At 48.1% G+C, this 21953-nt stretch overlaps 3 protein-coding genes across 11 annotated transcripts in view; 2 read left to right on the top strand and 1 right to left on the bottom strand.

Annotated features, from left to right (window-relative positions):
• Positions 1-1682: 1682 nt before the first annotated feature.
• HSD17B10 (hydroxysteroid 17-beta dehydrogenase 10) lies at positions 1683-4922 on the top strand. The gene is made up of 6 exons (XM_002831687.6): positions 1683-1869; positions 2302-2466; positions 3769-3933; positions 4064-4192; positions 4274-4382; positions 4586-4922. Exons 1-6 carry the CDS (start codon positions 1843-1845, stop codon positions 4774-4776), a joined length of 786 nt encoding a protein of 261 aa, XP_002831733.1. The 5' UTR covers positions 1683-1842; the 3' UTR covers positions 4777-4922.
• Positions 4923-5064: 142 nt separating this feature from the next.
• Positions 5065-15724, bottom strand: RIBC1 (RIB43A domain with coiled-coils 1). 8 transcript variants are annotated; one of them, XM_054544587.2, is made up of 9 exons: positions 15448-15696; positions 15050-15138; positions 14556-14709; positions 9761-9877; positions 8070-8151; positions 7527-7871; positions 6209-6327; positions 5387-5781; positions 5065-5269 (listed from the first exon to the last, which is right to left on the bottom strand). In XM_054544587.2, exons 4-9 carry the CDS (start codon positions 9875-9877, stop codon positions 5188-5190), a joined length of 1140 nt encoding a protein of 379 aa, XP_054400562.1. In that variant the 5' UTR covers positions 14556-14709; positions 15050-15138; positions 15448-15696; the 3' UTR covers positions 5065-5187. The 8 variants fall into 8 exon arrangements, with proteins under 8 accessions (XP_054400562.1, XP_063577416.1, XP_024096344.1 ...); XM_063721346.1 differs by having other exon boundaries at positions 15314-15661; XM_024240576.3 differs by lacking the exon at positions 14556-14709 and having other exon boundaries at positions 15448-15694.
• The window catches only part of SMC1A (structural maintenance of chromosomes 1A), a 42836-nt gene continuing 36583 nt past the window's right edge, over positions 15701-21953 (top strand). Inside the window, exon 1 of one of the 2 annotated variants that reach the window (XM_024240574.3) lies at positions 15701-15960. In XM_024240574.3, the coding sequence (XP_024096342.1) occupies positions 15852-15960 (109 nt within the window). In that variant the 5' untranslated portion in view covers positions 15701-15851. The remainder of the gene's footprint in view (positions 15961-21953) is intronic. The other variant, XM_024240575.3, reaches the window with a different exon arrangement.

Genomic DNA, 21953 nt, shown 5'->3' with positions numbered 1-21953 from the left:
GCAGGGGGAGAACTACACAAACAAGGCCAGGTTAGAGGAGCGTGCAGGCTCACAAGCCTGTAGGCACAATCCTGCGATGCCAAAAGTTCTGAAAAGCATAAGGTTGTTTTTTCATACTTTGGAGCTCAAACTCAATAGGTGATAAAACCTGACCTGAAGTAGTGTGAGGCTATTTATAGTCTTTATTCACACTTGGTGTGAATTTTCATACCTTTCACTTCAGAAATATTAATGTTTCATTACGATGCTCCAGGCCTTTCTCAATAGTTATATAATATAGACTATACAAAGAGTTATGTTTGACTAGTTTTTTTAAAGAGTTATGTAATATAAATTACATGTCTTCCTTTCTCAAATTGAAAAAAACTCTGAATTCCACAGCACATCTGGCCCTAAGGTTGGAAAATGGATTACGGACATGCAAGTGCTATGAAGAGAATTCAAATATGCAATGGGATAGTGTCTAGGTGGCTACAGTTTGAATATTTAGGGAGGACCCCTCTGGGAAGGTGATATTTAAGCTTAGTTCTGAATGAAAAAAAAAATAAAGGCAGTCATGCAAGGATCAGGGGAGAGCATTCCAAGCAGAGGGAGCAGCTAATGCAAAGATTAACACAAAGGAGGCCACTGTGGCTACAGCATATTGGGCCAGATGAAGAGTGCTATAAATTGATGGAAGCACTTCATGTAGATAGGAAAATTGTGAGACCGGTGTGCTAAATCCTTTGGTAAATACGGTGTAGTGATTATGAGTGTGGTCGCCGTCAACAACTAGAAGGCCTGGAGGGGAATCTTCCTGGGTGAGAAAGCAGGTGGGGAGAGATATTTCAGATAGAGAAAACATAAAGCAGTTCTGAGGCTGAAATAGTAGGCTAAGATTTATGGCCTGAAGACCTTGGTTTGAGGAAAAGTATAGAAGGAAGACAGATTAGATATCTGGGCTCAAGACTCTAATGACATAGCTTCTGGAAGCTGCCTAAAAGATGTTCTAGGATTACGAAGACCTGGGTCTTAAATAATAGTCTCTGGTTGAAGTCCAATCTGCAGTGTGTGATCTGGGTTTTTGGACTTAAAATAAATTAGACAAAGATAGAGGAGAGTAGCAAAGCCTGAACTGATGAAAGATGTTTTTGCCTCTTTAGGTTTGTGCTTCTCAGCAGCTGTCCTAGAATGTCTGTCTCCAAGCATCTCTCTTAGCGGCTCTCCACATTCATCTCTCTGTGATCCTATCTGGCATCTCTCTTCCATCTGTCTCGGCCTCAACATATTTCTCTTTACATGGCTCTCTCTCTGTAACTCAGACTCCTCATCTTTGGATCTCCTTGTCTGAGTGTCCCAGAATCTGGTTCCGTCCATTCTTCTGTGTCTGTACTGTAATTCTCTTTCTCCAACTGGACTGTGCCCTCCTGGAAGGCATGAATCTATTATTCCGCTGGGTATCCCAGGTGCCCCGCACACAGTCTAGCATATAGGAGTCTCAAATACATTCATACTTGAATGAAGACTTTTTCAGAGGAGGAAGGCATCCGTTCTCAATATCCACCCCTCTTCCCCCACGCGGAGCAGGCCACTTGCCAAAAGGCCAGCTAGAGAGTAGGGCGAGGGGTGTTGTGGTATTGTACTTCTGCTATTGGTCTCTTTCCCCAGTTGAAATAACTCTGGGGATACCTTAGCAGGAGGAATCCGCCCTCTGGCCAAAGGACTAAAGTACCAGGCCACGCCCCCACGTCTCACGCGGCAGCGGCAGACGCCCCGGCCCGTCGCAACCGCCCCTTCCGCCGCTTCGCCTCGGCCAATCAGCGAGCGCCTGCGCCCCCATCCAGTGGAGTGGCCGGCGACAAGATGGCAGCAGCGTGTCGGAGCGTGAAGGTAGAAGGTTCTTTGCTTCTGTTGCTTGCCCTCCTTTACGGGCCGGGACAGCGCGGCCGTGGAACTAGGAGAAAGAGATCGGTTTCGAGGGAAAGGGTCATGCTTATGTAGGCCTGGTATTGTGGCCGTTGGGCTCAAGAGGTGAAAGTCAACACTCCGCGGCGCATCTATCTATCTATCTATCATCTATCTATCTATCTATCTATTTGTCTATCTATCTAGGGTCACGGGACGGGCTGTCTGGGGCTGAAATCCCTTCTGCCTCCGAGGTCCCAACGGTGAGGAGAAGCAGCACACCTAGTTTACCCGCAGGGGTGACCACGACCGCTCCCCTCCCCCCTTCTCCTCAGAAGCCTGGAGAACAGGCAGGCGACAGCGTGGGGATGGCCTGGGCAATGTAACAGCTGACCCTGACCGTGTCCCTTTTGACAGGGCCTGGTGGCGGTAATAACCGGAGGAGCCTCGGGCCTGGGCCTGGCCACGGCGGAGCGACTTGTGGGGCAGGGAGCCTCTGCTGTGCTTCTGGACCTGCCCAACTCGGGTGGGGAGGCCCAGGCCAAGAAGTTAGGAAACAACTGCGTTTTCGCCCCAGCCGACGTAAGTGGGGTCACCTCTCCTCTCCCAGGGTGTGCATGAGGTCACCAACACCGGCCTGGGAACCTGTGGGGGTCCCTCCCATAAGGGTCTCCTCTATGGGGGCGGTAGACCCATCTCCTTGTCTCTTTTGGCCTGAGCCTTCAAGCACTGTGGGACCACCTGTGATAAGGATTCTCTAAAGCTGGGATTCACAACAATGGGGATGGGGATTGGACATAACAATCTCCTGGAGGAGTTATGTATAGTTTGAAAATGCATATTGTGCCTTGTAATTTTATATTTACAAAGTCAAAAAACTTGTTTTCATGAAACAAACTACAGAAAGTGAAACTTGATGAAATCTTAGCAGGTAAGAATACAAAAAAGCTAGTTTATCTTCCTATCAATAATTCTCACAAGAGGGTTATTTTTTATTTTTATTTTTGAGATGGAGTCTCACTGTTGCCCAGGCTGGAGTGCAGTGGCACAATCTCAGCTCCTTGCAACCTCCATCTTCTGGGTTCAAGCGATTTTCCTGCCTCAGCCTCCCAAGTAGCTGGGATTACAGGCACCTGCCACCACGCCCAGCTAATTTTTTTTTGTATTTTTAGAAGAGACGGGGTTTCACCATGTTGGCCGGGCTGGTCTTGAACTCCTGATCTCAGGTGATCCGCCCGCCTCAGCCTCCCAAAGTGCTGGGATTACAGGTGTGAGCCACTGCACCCGGCCTCACAACAGGGTTGCATTAGTGCTCTGATCCACAGCAATTAAGAATCTTCAGGAGCATGTGAATATATCAAGAGGGTATTGATTTGAAAAATGTTTTGCAACACTGCTCTATATTACCTAACATTTTCACCTTTGACCTACTCTCTCAATTTTTTTTTTTGGGACAGAGTCTAACTGTTGCCCAGGCTGCAGTGCAATGGCATGATCTCGGCTCACTGCAACCTCTGCCTCCCGGGTTCAAGCGATTCTTCTGCCTCAGCCTTCCAAGTAGCTGGGATTACAGGCATGTGTCACGATGCCGGCTAATTTTGTATTTTTAGTAGAGACGGGTTTTCACCACGTTGGCCAGGCTGGTCTCAAACTCCTGATCTTAAGTGATCCACCCGCCTCGGCCTCCCAAAGTGCTGAGATTACAGGCATGAGCCACCGCATCCAGCCTATCTCTCAAGTTTTACAACCTTTCTCTTGGCCTCTCCCTTCTCACAAATCTCTTCTCACCCAAGGACTGGGCATGCCCTGCCCTGCCCTCCCTCAGGTTTAGTGGTGAGAGTGGGTGCTGGGAGATGAATACCTTCTCCACTTCTCCCTTTGAAGGTGACCTCTGAGAAGGATGTGCAAACAGCTTTGGCTCTAGCAAAAGAAAAGTTTGGCCGTGTGGATGTAGCTGTCAACTGTGCAGGCATCGCGGTGGCTAACAAGACGTACAACTTAAAGAAGAGCCAGGCCCATACCTTGGAAGACTTCCAGCGAGTTCTTAATGTAAGGCCTTGGAAGTTCTCCAGGGATAGTGGGAGTAAGAAGTGTCTGGCTGTGGAGGACCCCAAAGTTTTTAGGGGACAAAGGCTTCTTCTGCCTCAGGTCCTATAGCATGTCTCCACCTGTCCTACAGGTGAATCTCATGGGCACCTTCAATGTGATCCGCCTGGTGGCTGGTGAGATGTGCCAGAATGAACCAGACCAGGGAGGCCAACGTGGGGTCATCATCAACACTGCCAGTGTGGCTGCCTTCGAGGGTCAGGTGTGTGGGCAAGGGCAAGACTTATGCCTCCTAAGTGACTTGTTGGGGCCCTCCCACCTATGACCTCTACTTTTTCTCCAGGTTGGACAAGCTGCATACTCTGCTTCCAAGGGGGGAATAGTGGGCATGACACTGCCCATTGCTCGGGATCTGGCTCCCATAGGCATCCGGGTGATGACCATTGCTCCAGGTAGACATATCCCCTCTCTCCATCATACCTGGGATTGGGTGGGATCCATGGACAGTTGAGAGGGGAAGGTATCCACCACCTAAGCAACAGCAGCCTTTTATCTTTGGGTCCCAGGGAACCACCAAGAAGTAGGGCTAAAGTAAGGAAGAACCAGGTAAATATGAAAGCAAGGGTGAGTCTCTGAATTTGGCTATATTGTTTAGGTCTGTTTGGCACCCCACTGCTGACCAGCCTCCCAGAGAAAGTGCGCAACTTCTTGGCCAGCCAAGTGCCCTTCCCTAGCCGACTGGGTGACCCTGCTGAGTATGCTCACCTGGTACAGGCCATCATCGAGAACCCATTCCTCAATGGAGAGGTCATCCGGCTGGATGGGGCCATTCGTATGCAGCCTTGAAGGGAGAAGGCAGAGAAAACACACGCTTCTCTGCCCTTCCTTCCCCTGGGGTACTACTCTCCAGCTTGGGAGGAAGCCCAGTAGCCATTTTGTAACTGCCTACCAGTCGCCCTCTGTGCCTAATAAAGTCTCTTTTTCTCACAGAATGTAGGCAATGTTTTGTGCTAGGGGGCCTGGCATGGGGAAGAAATGTGAAGGCTGTGACAGGGTTGGATGCTCAGAGCTCCAGGGTGGGGTGGGAAAGGCAGTACCTTCATAATACTTTGTGTCCTGTTACAACGCGTGGACTTGATTTTGAGTGCAGAACTTTATTACCTAGGTTAGAAGGTGGGAGTATACAGCATTTTTCTCTTTGACTCCTAACCACCTGTGAGCTTGATGGAGGAGAAGGGAGAGATAAACATCCTGAACTTAGCGGCTGCTGGTGTTAAACTGCCGGTGATACTGGGCCGTAGGTTGATTGGTGTAGATTACTGAATTCAGGTAATCCTGCCTGTGAAAGAAGTCCAGAGGTCTCAGCTGACATGCTTTCCCTCTCTCCATGGTTCCTCACCATCCCTCCTCTCCTTCCCTTGGCATTTTATCTCCACCACCACCACCTAGAACTCACTGGGCTTTTTGCTCATTAGCCAGCTGCTGGTTGAAGGAGCCTAGACCCCTTTGAAATACAGCACACAATTCCCTCTCCTGCTCTTCTAGCTCCAGCACTGCCTGGGCTGAGCTCATGGTCTGGCTTTTCCATTCAGTATCCAATGTTTTCTCAGCCTGACGGTGTGCTTGCTTCTTAGAGCGTTGTACTTCCTGCTCTTTCCTGATGGCAGCTTGCTGCTCTGGAGTCATGCCCTTCCAGCAATAGGGCAGGACCCGGTAGGGAGCCATACGGTGTTGGGCGACCTGGGGGTTTTCAGTCAGTAGGTCACTCGTGCTCTGGTGCTGGATCTCCACAAGGTTGGCCTTCTGTTCACGCTGACGCTCACTGCGCTGACGCCCAGCCTGCACAGCTGCCTGGTGGAGCCCCCAGATGCAAACATTTGGGTGCCCAACCTCAGGGAACTCTGTCACAGGGGAGGGGGGAACATGGCCCTACTCTTCCATCTCAAGGAGAGAAAGAACAGATACTGTATGGCCTTTCAATGCCTCTAACACATGTGTTGGGGAGAATGGGCAGGGAACTTCTCTGCCTTCAGGAAGCCTTTAGACTGAGAAGCGGAGGATGAGAGGGCAATGTTCTGTTCTCAAGTCATCCTGCTTCTGGAGGTGGGGAGAGGTGACTTGTACCCTAAGAGGGGCCTTCAGTGAAGGGGGAATACTCAGATGAGAGGGCTGATGCTGATTTAAGAGGGGATGTAAGAGGAAGAATGTGGCTAAGGTTCCCCAGGATTTTGTTCAGGAGTTGGGGAGAGCCCAAGGTACTGCATGGCTCAGGCCATACCTGCGCTTTGTTGGCATTGGCCATGGCACACATCATGGCGGCACGACAGGACTCCTCCAGCCTGGCCAGATGGGTGGCCTGCGCGTCCATGGCGAGGCGCAGCTGGTTACTGAGCGCATCTACACAGAGAAATATGGCCAGGGTACTGTACTGGCTTGCTCCATTCCTGTTTCACTCATCCAGCCATTTGTTCGGCAAGTTTTGTGTTTGTGTGTGTACAAATGTTTAGGAGGGGGTTAGTGTCCGAGTTGTAGGGATGTGGAAGGAACTAGGTGCAGCAACAAGGATTTCTCAAGTGCATAACTAAAAGATGCCTCCAATGGACCTGGGTCCCAATGTCAGTTCTGCTGCTTCTGAGCTGTGTGATTTTGGGTAAATCATTTCATATCTCTGAATCTCAGTCTAAGGTCCATGTGTTGGGTTCTAATGATACCATTGAATTAAATCCTGTCCTCAGAGAACTCCCTGTCTAGTTGGGGACACAGATCAAACATAGATAGACCACAATCTGGCAAGAGCAATGGCAGGGATGTACACAGGGTATTAAGAGGGTTTTGGGTGGTGGAAAAGAGGAAGGCTTCCAGGAAGAGGTGATCTTTGAAATACATTTTGTATACAGGCTAAAAGAGCAAAGGGCATTCCAGGCTGAGGGCATGGCATGAGCAAAGGTACTGACAATTTTTTTCTGCTCCAGCCACACTGAGCTCCTTGCTATTCCTAAGACCTGTCAGACACTGTACTATGCAACTGGGAGATGGGTAGACATGAAAGAGATGGTTCATCTTCAGTAGGCTGACATTTTAGGGAGAAGACAGATATTAAATAAATACTTTCACAATTAGCTACAACTACAATAAGTGGTCCAACAGAACAGAGTGCTGTAACAGGGTTGATGTGAAGGGTAAATAAACAGTGCAAGTAGATAAGACATGGTCCTTGCCCTTGAAGGGCTTCTTCTAATGGAAGAGAAGGATGTGGCCACAGACAATATCATAATAGTAGCTACTCTATGTGGTATAGATTATTATTCTCATTTTAAAGATGAAGAAACTGAAGCACAGGAGGGAAAATTCATTTGCCCAAACCAGCTAGTAAGTGGCAGAGCCATTAGGTCTGTCTGCACTGTGCTGCCTCCACATAATGGAGTGCCAAGCTAATCAAGAACAATGCTACACTGTCAGTTACTGAAGGAAGTCAGGGAGGTTGGGGTCTGCACAACTTAACATTTCAGCACCAACCCTATGGATAATTGGACCTCCCCACACAGTTCTGGTCCCCTGGGTGCTGTACTCAGCTTAGGACAGATCGGGCTGCTTACCTGCATAATTCTCATCAACCTTGGCTTGCTGTTGCTCCTGCTGCTGCCTTTCCAAGTTGTACCTGAACTGCCCCTGCTGCTTTCTCAGCCGTGTGTCCCTGTCTAGGTCTTCCCCAGAGAAGTACTGCAGGCTGGCTGGACCAGGATAGGTATTACTGTAACTAAGATAGGTTGGAAGCCCCTTCCAGACTTGGCCTGGATCCCAAAGACTAAATTCACGCTCGTTCTTGAGCTGCTGCTTCTGCTCCTGAAACTCCTGGACTTTCTTGGCCAGCCGACGTGTTCGATCTGCCTCTTCCTTCTCTAACATCTGGACTATCACATCATACTGCACCTGGCTGGTACCTGGGGGTGGTGAGCAAGGATATGGAGAAGATACCCCAGGAGGGACAGAGTCCACTTAGCATGGCCTCTACTCTCAAGGTCCATCCAGTTTGTCCCACCACCCCAGGGCCTCAGGCCTCAGAGGCAGAACTGCCCTACCTTAGCCCACTCGAGCTCTTTCTTTACACCCTTGTCTGGCCCCTGGCTTTTGGCTTTTACCATAAGCTGCCTCCTCGCTTCTTTCTGCTGCTTCCCGACGCTTTCGGTCTCCCACCTGGTTGTTCAGGGCCTGGACATCCACCTGATCCCAAAGAAAGGAGCACAATCAGAGTAGCGGCCCAGCAGGGGGCCTTCAATGTCCTACCACAAACTTCTTAGAATTTACCTGTTTCAGAATCCTGTAGCTCCCCAGTACCTACTGGATAAAGTTCTAGCTCCTGAGCATGGTTTGTAAGCCTCTCCATGGTCTAGCCTCTGCCTCCTTCTCTGGCCTCATCTCTTAGTCCCACCTTACCCTTATGAGCTGTGCTTAAAGTTCCCTGAATATCTTAGGCTGTTTTGAACCAATAGCCTTTGCTCAAGCTGCTCCCTCCACTTGGAACACTTTCCTCCCCTCTTTACATAAATTCCAATTCGTCCTTCCAGACCAGCTCAGCCTTCACCTTCCTGACCCCTCAGGCAGGTTCTACTCCCATAGAATCTAGAACCCACTGTCTACATTATATTGATGTTCGCCTCTCTGTATTCTCTCCTCCACCAGACTGTGAGCCCTTTCAGGACAGAAACTGGGCCTTAGTCATTTTCATATCCCCACTGCCCAACACAGTGCTTGGCACAGAGCAGGCCCCGAGGAAATGCTTGTCAGCTTGTCAGCTGGATCTCAATCAGAACACTAATACCCTAGCCAACTTCTTACGGCAGGTACTATGCACTGGTTTTCAAAGCTGCCACTGTGTGTTAATACTCGCCTGACTTCCTTCAGCCTCATTTTACAGAAGAGGAGCCTGGGGCTCAGAGAAGACAGGTGATTTATCCAAAGCCACACACACAACAGTCAGCAGACCTGGCCTTAAATACTTACGGGGTCTCTTCCAAAATACCATGCTGCATCCCCCTTCTATCCACTCACCTAGCAATCTTTTGTTTCTTAAACTATCAATATTTTCTCTTTATTTTGATTATAATTCATTTATCACATTTCAAAATCATACAAAAAGGAATACAGTTTAGTGAGGAGTAAGTGTCCCTTCCATCTCTGTCTCTCAGCCTGGTTAACAGTTTCTTAACATAGCCTTGCAGAGATAGTTTAGGTATATGCAGTAATTTTGAGACAGGGTCTCACTCTGTCGCTCAGGCTGGAGTGCAATGGTGTGATCTCGGCTCACTGCAACCTCCTCCTCCTGGATTCAAGTGATTCTTGTGCCTCAGCCTCCCAAGTAGCTGGGAATACAGGCATGCACAACCACGCACAGCTAATTTTTGTATTTTCAGTAGAGACGGTTTCACCACGTTGGCCAGGCTGGTCTTAAACTCCTGACCTCGTGTGATCTGCTCACCTCAGCCTCCTAAAGTGCTGGGATTACAGGTGTGAGCCACTGCACCCAGACTCCAAATATTCTTTAGGCCTCTTTTAGCTCCGTGTTGCCTGTCTCAAGAACCAGGTCACATGGCCCAGAGCTGACTGAAGAAGGGTCAGCCGTCCCCCCAGTCTCTTCCCTTGCACTGACCTATCCCTCTTCCCAAGCTCTTCCCAGGCCTGTAGGGGTGGGTGCCTTCTCCCTCTCTTTCCTTTCCTGCCCTAGGGGCCTGCTTGAATCAGGGGAAGGGCTATCATGGGCACTTACACATTCCTCTCCAGGTATGAGTGAGGTGGCCCTGATCCTGAGCAACAGTCCCTACTACCCACTCACCCCCATGACTCGGTTCCGCACATTGAAGAATCGGTTTTGTCGCTCTTTTTCTCGATTTCTTCTAGCCTCGATGGCTGCTGCTTCCTTGGTATCTGTTGACTGGTTTATGTTATACATCTGGAGCAAAAGGGAGGTGGAATGGCCCATCAGTGCCGACCACCATCTTTGACTACACGCCACCCCCATTCCTTCCTCCCTATAATATTTCAGCAGTTATTGATTCCTACTGATTTTACTTCCTGATATATTTCATATCTGTGCCCTCCATCTCTGCTGTCACCAGCTTAATTCAGGCCTCACAATCTGGTGTCAGGCAGTATCTCAGGAGCCCCACTGGGTTCTCTTGCTCCAACGTTACCCTCTCTGCACTGGATTTCTCTGCACTGGCTACCAGAGTGATCTTTGGGAAGCAAATCTGACCATGGCACTCCTCAGCATAAAGCCTTTGAAAGCACTTTTAAAGCAATGGCTCCCCAGTGCTTATAAGACCCAACCCCCTTTGCCAGATTTATAAGGTTCTTCATGATCTGACCCCTGCTCACCTTTCTAAGCCTCAAACACATCTACAACACTCCTTTTTCATTATACTGTACTCAGTTTTCCTTATTTCAGTAAGTGGCACCACCATTCACCAAGTTGCTCAGGCTAAAAACTAGGAGACATCCTTTAATCCTTCCTTTCCCTCACTCCTTCTTCTTTCAAAATAACCTTGGTCCAAGCCACCATTGCCACCTTTCTGAATAACCACAACTGTCTCCATGTTGGTATTCCAGCTTCCTCTATTGACTCCTATAGCCCAATCACAGAAACCAGAAGCAGCTTTCTTTTCTGAAATATATGTCCCCCCCCCCTTTTTTTTTTTTTTACTTTTATTAATTATTTTCTGGTCAAATGAAAGGCTAGAAAGCTTAAATTTGCCTGTGCTCCTTCATATTTTGGGAAGCTCACTTTTGGCATGTAACCCAGCCAAAGCTGCAGCCAAAAAAAACTTTAGCAAACATAAATCTGATCATGTCTCTCACCTGCTTAAATCCTCCACTAGCTTCCCACTGTACTTAGAATCAGATCCAAACTCCTTACTGTGGGCTTTCAAGATCTAGTTCCTGCACACCTCTCCAATTTGTCTCAAACCACTGTCTCCCTTGCTTACAGTGCTCCAGGCAAGCTGATTAAGTCCTCCAACACAGTAATTGTTCCCACCCCAGGGCCTTTGTATGTGCTGTTCCTTTGTTTGGAGCGTGATTCTTCAATTCCTCCTATAGCTATTTGGATCTTTTTGGTGCTTTGTTTTGTTTTCCATTTTGTAACTGTGAAGTAGTTGATACATATAGGAGAACATATATAACCCATATATTTAAGTTAGGATGCATGATAACATAGAAATCCATGAACTAACTCCCCAGCTAAGAAACAGAACATTATTGATACCACTGAAGTGTCCTTGATTTCTTCCCCCTCATCCTTACTCCAAGAGCACTCCACACACTATCCAAAATGTGTTACCATTCCCTCTCTCTCTCACTATGTTGCCCAGGCTGGTCTTGAACTCCTGGGCTCAAGTGATCCTCCTGCCTCAGCCTCCTAAAGTGCTGAGATTACAGGTGTGAGCCACCTGTAATACCCGGCCTGACAAGAACATGTTTGATGGAGTTCTGGGGATGAAACTCTGATTGAGGTGGGCTCAAGAGAGATTAGGACTGCAGGACAAACAACTCAGCTAATTTTTTTTTTTTTTTTGAGAGAAAAAGACAGAAGGACCTATAGATTTTAAAAGATTTATATATACAGGGTGGAAGTTTCTCTAGTATATACCTAGGAGTGGAAGTGCTGGATCATAGGGTATGTGCATATTTAACTTTACAAGATAGTGCTAAGTTGTTTTCCAAGGAGATTGTAATTTACACTTTCACAATAGTGTATAAAAATTCTAGTCATTACACATTCTCACCAACACTTGGTATACCATACTTTTACATTTTTGCCAATTTGTGGGTACAAAATTATAATTATTTGTTTTAATTGGAATTTTCCTTATTGCTAATAAAGTTCTTTTCATGGTTTTTTTGACCATTTTTATTTACTTCTCTTTGGAGTGCCCATTCATATCTGTTCATTTTTTTAAAAATCAGGTTGTCCTTTTTTTTTTTTTTTTGAGACAATGTCTCACTCTGTTGCCCAGGCTGGAATGCAGTGACACGATCTTAGCTCCCTGCAATCTCCGCCTCCTGGGCTCAAGTGATCCTCCCACCTCACCCTCCCGACTAGCTGGGACTACAGGTGTGACTAATTTTTGTATTTTTTGTAGAGACAGGGTTTCTCTATGTTACCCAGGCTGGTCTTGAACTCCTGGGCTCAAGCAATCCTCCCACCTTAGCCTCCCAAATTGTTGAGATTACAGGTGTGACCACCATGCCCAGCCAGGTTTTCCTTTTAAAATTAATTGTAGGCCGGGCGGGTGGCTCACACCTGTAATCCCAGCGCTTTGGGAGGCTGAGGCGGGCGGATCACGAGGTCAGGAGATCAAGACCATGCTGGCTAACATGGTGAAACCCCGTCTCTACTAAAAATACAAAAAATTAGCCAGGCGTGGTGGCGGGCGCCTGTAGTCCCTGCTACTCAGGAGGCTGAGGCAGGAGAATGGCATGAACCCAGGAGGCAGAGCTTGCAGTGAGCCGAGATAGCGCCACTGCACTCCAGCCTGGGCAACAGGCTGGGACTACAGGCGCCCGCCACTGCGCCTGGCTAATTTTTTGTATTTTTAGTAGAGACAGGGTTTCACCATGGTCTCGATCTCCTGACCTCGTGATCTGCCCACCTCGGCCTCCCAAAGTGCTGGGATTACAGGCATGAGCCACCGCGCCCGGCCCACTTGATTTTTAAGGTAATAATTGATACATACAAAGCAATGTGGTTAATATACATATAGGTTATGAAGCACATTAACAAAACGAACACCTGTGGACTCTACACAAATCTCGGAAAATAGAACATTATCAATATTTTAGAAGCTTTCTGTGTGCACTTACCACATTTTTTCACTTTCTTTATGGTGAATTTGAATGTAGTCATACTTACCCATCTTTCCCTTTGAGCTTAGTAGTTATTATTTAAGAAATCCCTCCCTATCCTGGGGTCATAAAGATATTCTCCTATATTTCTAAAGTTTTGCCTTTCTCATTTAATTTTTTTTTTTTTTTTTTTTTTGAGATGGAGTCTCGCTCTGTCGCCCAGGCTGGAGTGCAGTGGCGCGATTTTGACTCACTGCAACCTCCGTCTCCCGGGTTCAAGCGATTCTCCTGCTTCAGCTTCCTGAGTAGCTGGGATTACAGGCATGTGCCACCACGCCCGGCTAATTTTTGTATTTTTAGTAGAGACGGGGTTTCACCATGTTAGCCAGGCTGGTCTCGAACTCCGCCTTGGCCTCCCAAAGTGCTGGGATTACAGGCGTGAGCCACCGCTCCCAGCCTCATTTAATTTTTTTTTTTTTTTTTTTTTTTTTTTAGGTGGAGTCTCGCTCTGTCGCCCAGGCTGGAGTGCAGTGGCGTGATCTCGGCCCACTGCAAGCTCCGCCTCCCGGGTTCATGCCATTCTCCTGCCTCAGCCTCCCGAGTAGCTGGACTATAGGCACCTGCCACCAGGCCCGGCTGATTTTTTGTATTTTTAGTAGAGATGGGGTTTCACAGTGTTAGCCAGGATAGTCTCGATCTCCTGACCTTGTGATCCGCCCTCCTTGGCCTCCCAAAGTGCTGGGATTACCGGCATGAGCCACCGCGCCTGGCCCCATTTAGTTTTTTTTAATATAGATGGGGTCTCACTATATTGCCCAAGCTAGTCTTGAACTCAAGCAATTCTCCTGCCTCGGCCTCCCAATGTGCTGGTATTACAGGCATGAGCCACTGTGCCCGGCCTCACTTAGGTTTTTAATCCACTTGGAATTGTATTTTGTGTATGGTGTGAGATAAGGATCCAATTTAATTTTCCCCCCAAGTGCCATCTCATCTTTTTTTAAATTTAAAAATTTATTTTATTTTTGGCTGGGCGCGGTGGCTCACGCCTGTAATCCCAGCACTTTGGGAGGCCGAGGCAGGTAGATCATGAGGTCAGGAGTTCAAGACCAGCCTGGCCAACATGGTGAAACCCTGTCTCTACTAAAAATACAAAAAAATTAGCCGGGCGTGGCAGTGGGCACCTGTAATCCTAGCTACCCGGAAGGCTGAGGCAGAGAATAAAATTTATTTTATTTTTAATTTGTTTTAGATGGGGTCTCTCTCTGTTGCCCAGGATGGAGTGTAGTGGTGCAATCATGGCTCACTGCAGCCTCAAACTCCTGGGCTCAAAGGATCTTCCTGCCCCAGCCTCCTGAGTAGCTGGGACTACAGGTGTGTGCCACCATGCCTGCCTAATTTTTAAAATTTTTTTGTAGAGATTGGGTTTTGCTATGTCACCCAGGCTCACCATCTCATCTTTTAAAAGGGAACAGTATTTCCCCATGGATTACATGAGATTGCTGTCTTTTAGCCATTTTATCCCCTCAGCCTGATTGTTTCTCCCAACTGAACTTCATTTATGGTTCCCCTACTAGATTCCATCTACCAAGCTTCCTCCCTTTATTTATTTTTGAGACAGGGTATTGCTCTGTCACCTAGGCTGGAGTGAAGTGGTGCGGACACCACTCACTACAGCCTCAATCTCCCAAGCTCAAGTGATCCTCCTGCTTCGGCATCCTGGGTAGACCACAGGTGACAGCTGCCACACCCAGCTAATTTTTAAATTTTTAGTAGAGATAGGGTCTCACTGTGTTGCCCAGGCTGGTCTTGAACTGCTGGTCTCAAGTGATCCTCCTGCCTTGGCCTGCCTCCCTCACGATGGGATTACAGTTGTCAGCCACCATGCCCAGCCACTTCCTCACTTTCCTGGACTTGTCCTAAGTCTTTAGGATTCTTTCTAGCCTTCGGACATAATTTAATAAATAGTTAAAGGAAGAATTATGGCAACCACCAGATCCTTTCATGTTTAAGTCTGAAAATGGCACCAGCTTACCTACTGGTTTCACCTGCCATCACAGTATAAGGTCACTGAAGGGGAAGATTCAACTGACATTTTAAGCTTCTTGGATTGCTAAGGCCCCTGCCTTATTAATGATAGAGAGCAGAGAGGGAAGAGAGGTAAGGTGGCATTGTGGTATAGAGCTGTGGGAATGGGATGGGGGAGAGGCATGGAGGCAGAGGTAGGTGGAGGTGGAGACCACTGGCTTAGGGACCCTGACTCCTGGGGGTTCACACAAAATACCTTTCTCAGTAAGGAATCCCGATTTTGAAGCTCTTAGGTTGGCTCTGCATGCAACTTTGTTCTTGGGTTACGGCGGCAGTTTCTGAACTCTGCTTGGTAGAGCAGGAGGGAGGCAGGGGATAGGGGTAGTATCTCAGGCCGTAGCCTTCCCCAGCCTGTATCCCTGTTGCCTGGGAGTAGCCCCAGCCCCATTCACAACCCATCCGCCTTCGCATCCCGTCCCGCCTCCAATCCCACCCCACCATTAGCAAAGTCTGAGCTCACCTAACACTGAATCCTCCCGTTGGCCCCTCCTTCCCGTCCAGCCCTCTGCTCCCCTCGGATCCTTCCAATTCCCGACCCTGTCCTTGTCCTAGCCTTGAAAGCTGGCCAGGCTAAAGCCACAGCTGAGCTCCCACCTTCCTCTTGCCCTGAGGGGCATAATCCTGCTGTGACTTCCGTCTCAGCAAGCGTGAGCTCAGGTCTCCCCCGCCTCCTTGAACCTCAAGAACTGCTCTGATTCTGCCCAGCACCAACTCCTCCGGGGATCTGGTCCGCAGGAGCAAGTGTTTGTTGTTGCCATGCAACAAGAAAGGGGGGCGGAGGCACCACGCCAGTCGTCAGCTCGCTCCTCGTTTACGCAACATCAGTCCCCGCCCCTGGTCCCACTCCTGCCGGAAGGGGAAAATCCCGTTAGGCCTGGACGTATTCTCGCGACACTTGCCGGTCGCCCGGCTTGCATTGCGGCGTTTCCCGCGCGGGCTACCTCAGTTCTCGGGCGTACGGCGCGGCCTGTCCTACCGCCGCCGGCGCCGCGGCCGTCATGGGGTTCCTGAAACTGATTGAGATTGAGAACTTTAAGTCGTACAAGGGTCGACAGATTATCGGACCATTTCAGAGGTTCACCGCCATCATTGGACCCAATGGCTCTGGTGAGATAAACCTGGCTGCGGCCCTGCGCACGTCCCGGCCTGGACCCCTTATCCGGTGCCGGAGTAGTACAACCCAGCCCATGTAACCTGAAACGTCGCGGACCCTTACGGGTTCCTTGCCCTTCCAGAGGGGGTTCTGCTCGAACCCACTGTCCCCGCGCGGGTGCTTTAACTCGAACCCCTTCCAGGTGTCACTTGCCGCTTCCTGCACGGCCCCCGCCCCGGCCAAGTAGTACAGGCCGAGCTGCTAGTTACCCCGCCTACTTCCCCCTCCCGCCAAAGGAGGCGCGTCTGGAGCCAGCTTCCCGCCAGCTCAGTTCCCCGCCGCGCGGCTCCCCGCCGGACCGGCCGGAGCCGGCTTCCCAGCCTTACTTGACCCCCTCCGGAAAATGTGGGGACGCTGGTAGCTGTCCCGTGGCCTTCGGTCCCAAACGGTGCACTTCTGTTTCAGCCCAGCGTCCCCTCTCGCCTCGCATTGGTACATTCTAACTCTTTCCTTTCTACTCTTCTCTGGAGGCGGCACTTTTGAATTTCAGACCCAGCGCTCCAGTCTTTAGAGTGCTTGAGGTGTCGATCCCCACCCCCAACCGCTATGTCAGAGGTAGTTGCCTCGAACTCGCCCCTTTACTACCACCGAAACCGTCAAAAGCCGAAATTAACTAATTTACCAAATTTGTTGAATGCTTATTGTTTATCAGGAGTTATTCAATTGCAAGTTGTGGAAACAGCGGAGAATAGAATAAACCAACTCCATGCTCACAGGGAACTTATATTCCAGAGGGGAAAGAAGATAAAGAAGGAGAAAATGAGATGGTTTTAGGCTGTCACAAGTGCTATACAGGAAATGAGACAGGTGGATGTGATAAAGTGACTTGGGTGGTGTCTTTAGAAAGGGTGGTCAGGTAAAGCCTCTATTTTGTATCTTCCCAACTCTAAACGATACACCGTGGATTCCTCTCACCTCAGATGTCCATTTGGAATCCTGCTGTATTCTTCCACCCCAGAGATGTTCTAGCTGAATGATATCCTAGCCTAAGAGGCTGCCCTTGCTGAAGTAGCACATACTGAGTACCTTTCCTGGAGACTGTGTGTCTCAACAGTGGCACTATTGACATTTCCAGCGAGATAATCCTTTGCTGTGGGATGTGCCCTGTGCGTTGTAGGATGTTTAACAGCATCTCTGGCGTCTGTCTACCTGCTAGATGACAGTAGCACCCCTCCTCCCCAGGCATGACAATCAAAACTGTCTCTAGACATTGCCAGATGTCACAGAGAGTGTGTGTGACTCCCCCAAACCCCTAACTTGTTTGAGAACCACTGGCCTGGAGGGCTAATGCTTGGTGTCCACCCAGTTTCCTCGGGTTTTAGTGTAGTGGCCCCTGTTGGAAGAGCTAGGATGTACCTCTTGGCATTCAGTCCCCTCAGCATTAGTAGATTTGTATTCCCAGCTGTTCTGAAAAGGGCCATGGCACTCCCCCACTTGCCCCCGTTCTTCAAGGCCCACCTCTACAAGCCATTCCTTTAGTCCCTTTGGTGAATTACTCTTCCTCTGTGGCATACCGTAGACACTTGGTACACATTAATGTTTATTAAGTCCTATATTGATGGTGCATGTTTTTGTATCTTCATGGACCTGTGAGTACCTTAAAGCAGACATTCCCTGAAAGGTTTTACTGGTATTCAGTCCATAATATATATTACAAAAATGTTTGCCATATTGATTGTGATTAGAGAGGCTTGTGGTTGTGAGATGATGATGTCCTCCCTGGAAATGATGGGAGAAGCCCAAAGGTTGGATATTGGTTCCTAAAAGGCTGATTCCTGGTCTGCATGATGTGCTAGTCCTGCTGTGATGAGGGAGACAAGAGCTGAGTCCAGACTTAGGATAGGACTAATTAATGAGTACCTACTCTGTGTCAAGTACTTTATTTATTGGGACCCTGTTTTTTCTTTTTCTTTTTCTTTTTTTTTTTTGAGACAGTCTTGCTCTGTTGTCCAGGCTGGAGTGCAGTGGCGTGATGTTGGCTCACTGCAACCTCTGCCTCTTGGGTTCAAGTGATTCTCGTGCCTCAGCCTCCCAAGTAGCTGGGACTACAGGCGTGCGCCACCCCATCTGCCTAGTTTTTGTATTTTTAGTAGAGGTGGTGTTTCGCCCTGTTGGCCAGGCTGGTCTCAAACTCCTGGGCTCAAGTGATCTGCCTGTCTCAGCCTCCCAAAGTGCCGGGATTACAGGCATGAGCCACTGCACCCAGCCAAGGGACCCTTTACATTTAAATTCTTAAAATGACCCTAGGAGGAAAATGCCAATAGCTTCGTTTTATACATGAGGAGACTAAGGCACAGAGGTGTGATAACTTGTCCGTGGTTCTCAGAACCCATGCCTGTGCTCCTGCCACTCTAATAGAGAAGTATGTGCCGCACATATTTTTAGACCTGTGAATTGTGGTTTTTTCATCTTTTTCCAGGTGAGGGAATGGAAGGTCAGCTAAGAAGTAGTGAAAGTAAGATTAGAACCTGGTCTGTTGGTTGTAAGCCCAAGTTTTCAAGCTTTTTTAGAGGGAGTCTCACTCTGATGCCCACACTGGAGTGCAGTGGCATGACCTCGGCTCACTGCAACCTCTGCCTGCTGGGTTCAAGTGATTCTTTTTTTTTTTTGAGATGAAGTCTTTCTCTGTCGCCCACGCTGGAGTGCAGTGGTGCGATCTCAGCTCACTGCAACCTCTGCCTCCCGGGTTCAAGCTATTCTCCTGCCTCAGCCTCCTGAGGAGCTGGGATTACAGGCGTGCACCACTATGCCCGGCCAGTTTCTGTATTTTTAGTAGAGACGGGTTTCACCACGTTGGTCAGGCTGGTCTCAAACTCCTGACCCCGTGATCCGCCCACCTGGGCCTCCCAAAGTGCTGCGATTACAGGTGTGAGCCACCGTGCCTGGCCTTTTTTTTTTTTTTTTTTTTTTTTGGAGTCAGGGTCTTGCTCTGTCACCAAGGCTGGCATACAGTGGCACAATCATGGCTCACTGCAGCCTCAACTTCTCAGGCTCAAGCAACCCTCCCATCTCAGCCTCCCCAGTAGTCAGGACAACTGGAGTGCGCCACCATGCCGAGCAATTTTTGTATTTTTTGTAGAGATGGGATTTTGCCATGTTGTCCAGGCTGGTCTCAAACTCCTGAGGTCAAGTGATCCACCCACGTCTGCTTCCCAAAGTGCTGGGATTACAGGCGTGAGACCCCGTGCCCAACCTAATCATAGTCTTACACCATCTCCATGGAAGGACTTGGGCTGCTGTTTTTATGGCTGAGTAGAAAGGTGTTGGAAATCAGATCTTCAGTTCAAAGTCATATATAAGTTGTTTAGAGACAGTCTTGAGATAGAAATTATAGAGACTAAACTGTTCCTCCTTATCCACCAGCCCGACTAAACTTTTTTTTAATTTGAGACAGAGTGAGTCTCTGTCACCCAGGTTGGAGTGCAGTGGCGCGATCTCAGCTCACTGTAACCTCCACCTCCTGGGTTTAAGCGATTCTCGTGCCTCAGCCTCCCAAGTAGCTGGGATTATAGGCACACAACTGTGCCTGGCTAATTTTTGTATTTTTAGTAGAGACGGGGTTTCACCGTGTTGGCCAGGCTAGTCTCAAACTCCTGACCTCAGGTGATCTGCCTGCCTCGGCCTTTCAAAGTGCTGGGATTACAGTCATGAGCCACTGCACCCGGCCTAAACTTTTAAAACATCTTTTTTTTTGGCCAGGAACGGTGGCTCATGCCTGTAACCCCAGCACTTTGGGAGTCCAAGGTGGAGGATCTCTGGAGCTCAGGAGTTTGAGACCAGCCTAGGCAACATAGGGAGACCCTGCTTCTGCAAAAATCCAAAAACTAGCTGGGCATGGTGGCTTATGCCCATGCTTCCAGCTACTTGGGAGGCTGAGACAGGAGGATCACTTGAGCCAAGGGGGTCAAGGCTGCAGAGAGCTGTGATACTGCTACTGCACTCCAGCCTGGGCAACAGAGTCAGACCCTGTCTCAATAAATAAATGAATAAGGTCTGGGCGTGGTAGCTTATGCCTGTAATCCCAGCACTTTAGGAGACCGAGGTGGGTGTATCACCTGAGGTCAGGAATTCAAGACCAGCCTGGCTAACATGATGAAACCCCATCTCTACTAAAAATACAAAAATTAACTAGGTGTGGTGGCACACGCTTGTCGTCCCAGCTATTCAGGAGGCTGAGGCAGGAGAGTCACTTGAACTTGGTAGGTGCAATGTAGCGTGGGCAATAGAGCAAGACTCCATCTCAAAAAATAAATAAATAAAACCTTTTTTGTTTTCAGATTCTAAAATGAAGAAAGTAAAAGCTGTAACTCCATTGCTGAAAAGATAGCCACTGTTAATGTTGAAAACCTTATTTATTTGAATAGCTGATACATGCACATGGTATACAATTTTAAAAATCCTTAAGGATATACAGTAGTAAAAAGAAGACTCCCTTGACCCTAGCTGCTTAGTTTCCTTTTCAGAGGCAATCACTGCTGCACTGTTTACATTTTCATATATTTGTTTCCTATGCCTTCTCTTCTCCCAAGTTTTATTATGAAAATTTGCAAGCATATATGTGCATTACTTAGTCATTTGGAAGTAAATTACAGACTCAATTACATTTCACCCCTAAGTGCTTCAGCATTCACCTCTTAAAATCATCATTCTCCTGTACTACGACTATTTAGTGATCACAACTAAGAAAATTTCCTCATGTCATCAATTATCCAGTTTATATTTAAGCTTCCTTAACTTGCTCCCCAAATGTCTTTTTGTTATTTTGGAACCAGAGTCCAGTCAAAGTTTGTGCACTGTTTACCTATGTCTCAGAAATCTCTCATGTTTTGGAATGGTTCGCTCAACTTTTTTTTTTTTTTTTTGAGAAAGAGTTTTGCTCTTGTTGCCCAGGCTGGAGTGCAATGGCGCGATCTTGGCTCACCGCAACCTCTGCTTCCCAGGTTCAAGCGAGTCTCCTGCCTCAGCCTCCTGAGTAGCTGGAATTAGAGGCATATGCCACCATGCCCGGCTAATTTTGTGTTTTTAGTAGAGACAAGGTTTCTCCATGTTAGTCAGGTTGGTCTGGAACTCCCCAACCTCAGGTGAGCCACCATGCCCGGCTCAACCTTTCTGTTTAGACACTGACTTTTTGAAAAGACCGGGCCATTTTTCTTTGAGAACATCCCACATTCTGTGTTTGTGTTAAGATTTCCTCATGGAAACCTTACTATGTTCCTCTATATTGTATTGCTGTATTTCCTAGGAACTGGAAGATAAGTCTAAAGGCTTGTTTAGATTCAAATTAGGCTGGATATGGTGGCTCATGCCTGTAATCCCAGCACTTTGGGAGGCCACGGTGGGAGGATCACTTGAGGCCAGGAGTTCAAGACTAGCCTGGGCAACACAGCAAGACCTTGTCTTTATTATAACAAAAAATTTAAAAAAGGAAAAAAATAGATTCAGGTTAAATATTTTTGGCAAGATACATCATAAATGATGCTGTGTGTTTCATATTGTATCACAACAGGAATACGCTCTTTTTTTAGATGGTGGTAAAATACACATAAAATTTCCTAAATTAACCATTTTTAAGTGTACAGTTCAGTAGTGTTAAATATATTCACGTTTTTGTGCAAACGATCTCTAGAACTTTTTCATCTTGCAAAACTGAAAATCTATACCCATTAAAAAACAACTCCCAGGCCAGGCGTGGTGGCTCATGCCTGTAATCCCAGCACTTTGGGAGGCCGAGGTGGGCGAATCACAAGGTCAGAAGATCGAGACCATCCTAGCCAACATGGTGAAACCCCGTCTCTACTAAAAATACAAAAAGTTAGCTGGGCGTGGTGATGTGTGCCTGTAATCCCAGCTATTCGAGAGGCTGAGGCGGGAGAATCCCTTGAACCAGGGAGTTGGAGGTTGTGGTGAGCTGAGATCACACCACTGCACTCCAGCCTGGCAACAGAGC

Source organism: Pongo abelii, chromosome X (assembly GCF_028885655.2).
Source record: "Pongo abelii isolate AG06213 chromosome X, NHGRI_mPonAbe1-v2.0_pri, whole genome shotgun sequence".
Taxonomy (NCBI): Eukaryota; Metazoa; Chordata; class Mammalia; order Primates; family Hominidae; genus Pongo; species Pongo abelii.
The sequence above is the reverse complement of the archived record's forward strand: the minus strand, read 5'-3'. Positions and strand labels throughout refer to the sequence as shown.

Excerpts from the sequence above, each read along its gene's own strand:
- HSD17B10 (XM_002831687.6), top strand. The coding sequence starts at position 1,843 with ATGGCAGCAGCGTGTCGGAGCGTGAAG. Across the intron at positions 4,193-4,273 it reads TGGCTGCCTTCGAGGGTCAG|GTTGGACAAGCTGCATACTC; the intron begins GTGTGTGGGCAA and ends CTTTTTCTCCAG. Across the intron at positions 4,383-4,585 it reads GGTGATGACCATTGCTCCAG|GTCTGTTTGGCACCCCACTG; the intron begins GTAGACATATCC and ends TATATTGTTTAG.
- RIBC1 (XM_024240578.3), bottom strand. The coding sequence starts at position 9,877 with ATGTATAACATAAACCAGTCAACAGATACCAAGGAAGCAGCAGCCATC. Across the intron at positions 8,152-9,760 it reads TGCGGAACCGAGTCATGGGG|GTGGATGTCCAGGCCCTGAA; the intron begins GTGAGTGGGTAG and ends CTTTGGGATCAG. Across the intron at positions 6,328-7,526 it reads GGTTGATGAGAATTATGCAG|ATGCGCTCAGTAACCAGCTG; the intron begins GTAAGCAGCCCG and ends TTCTCTGTGTAG.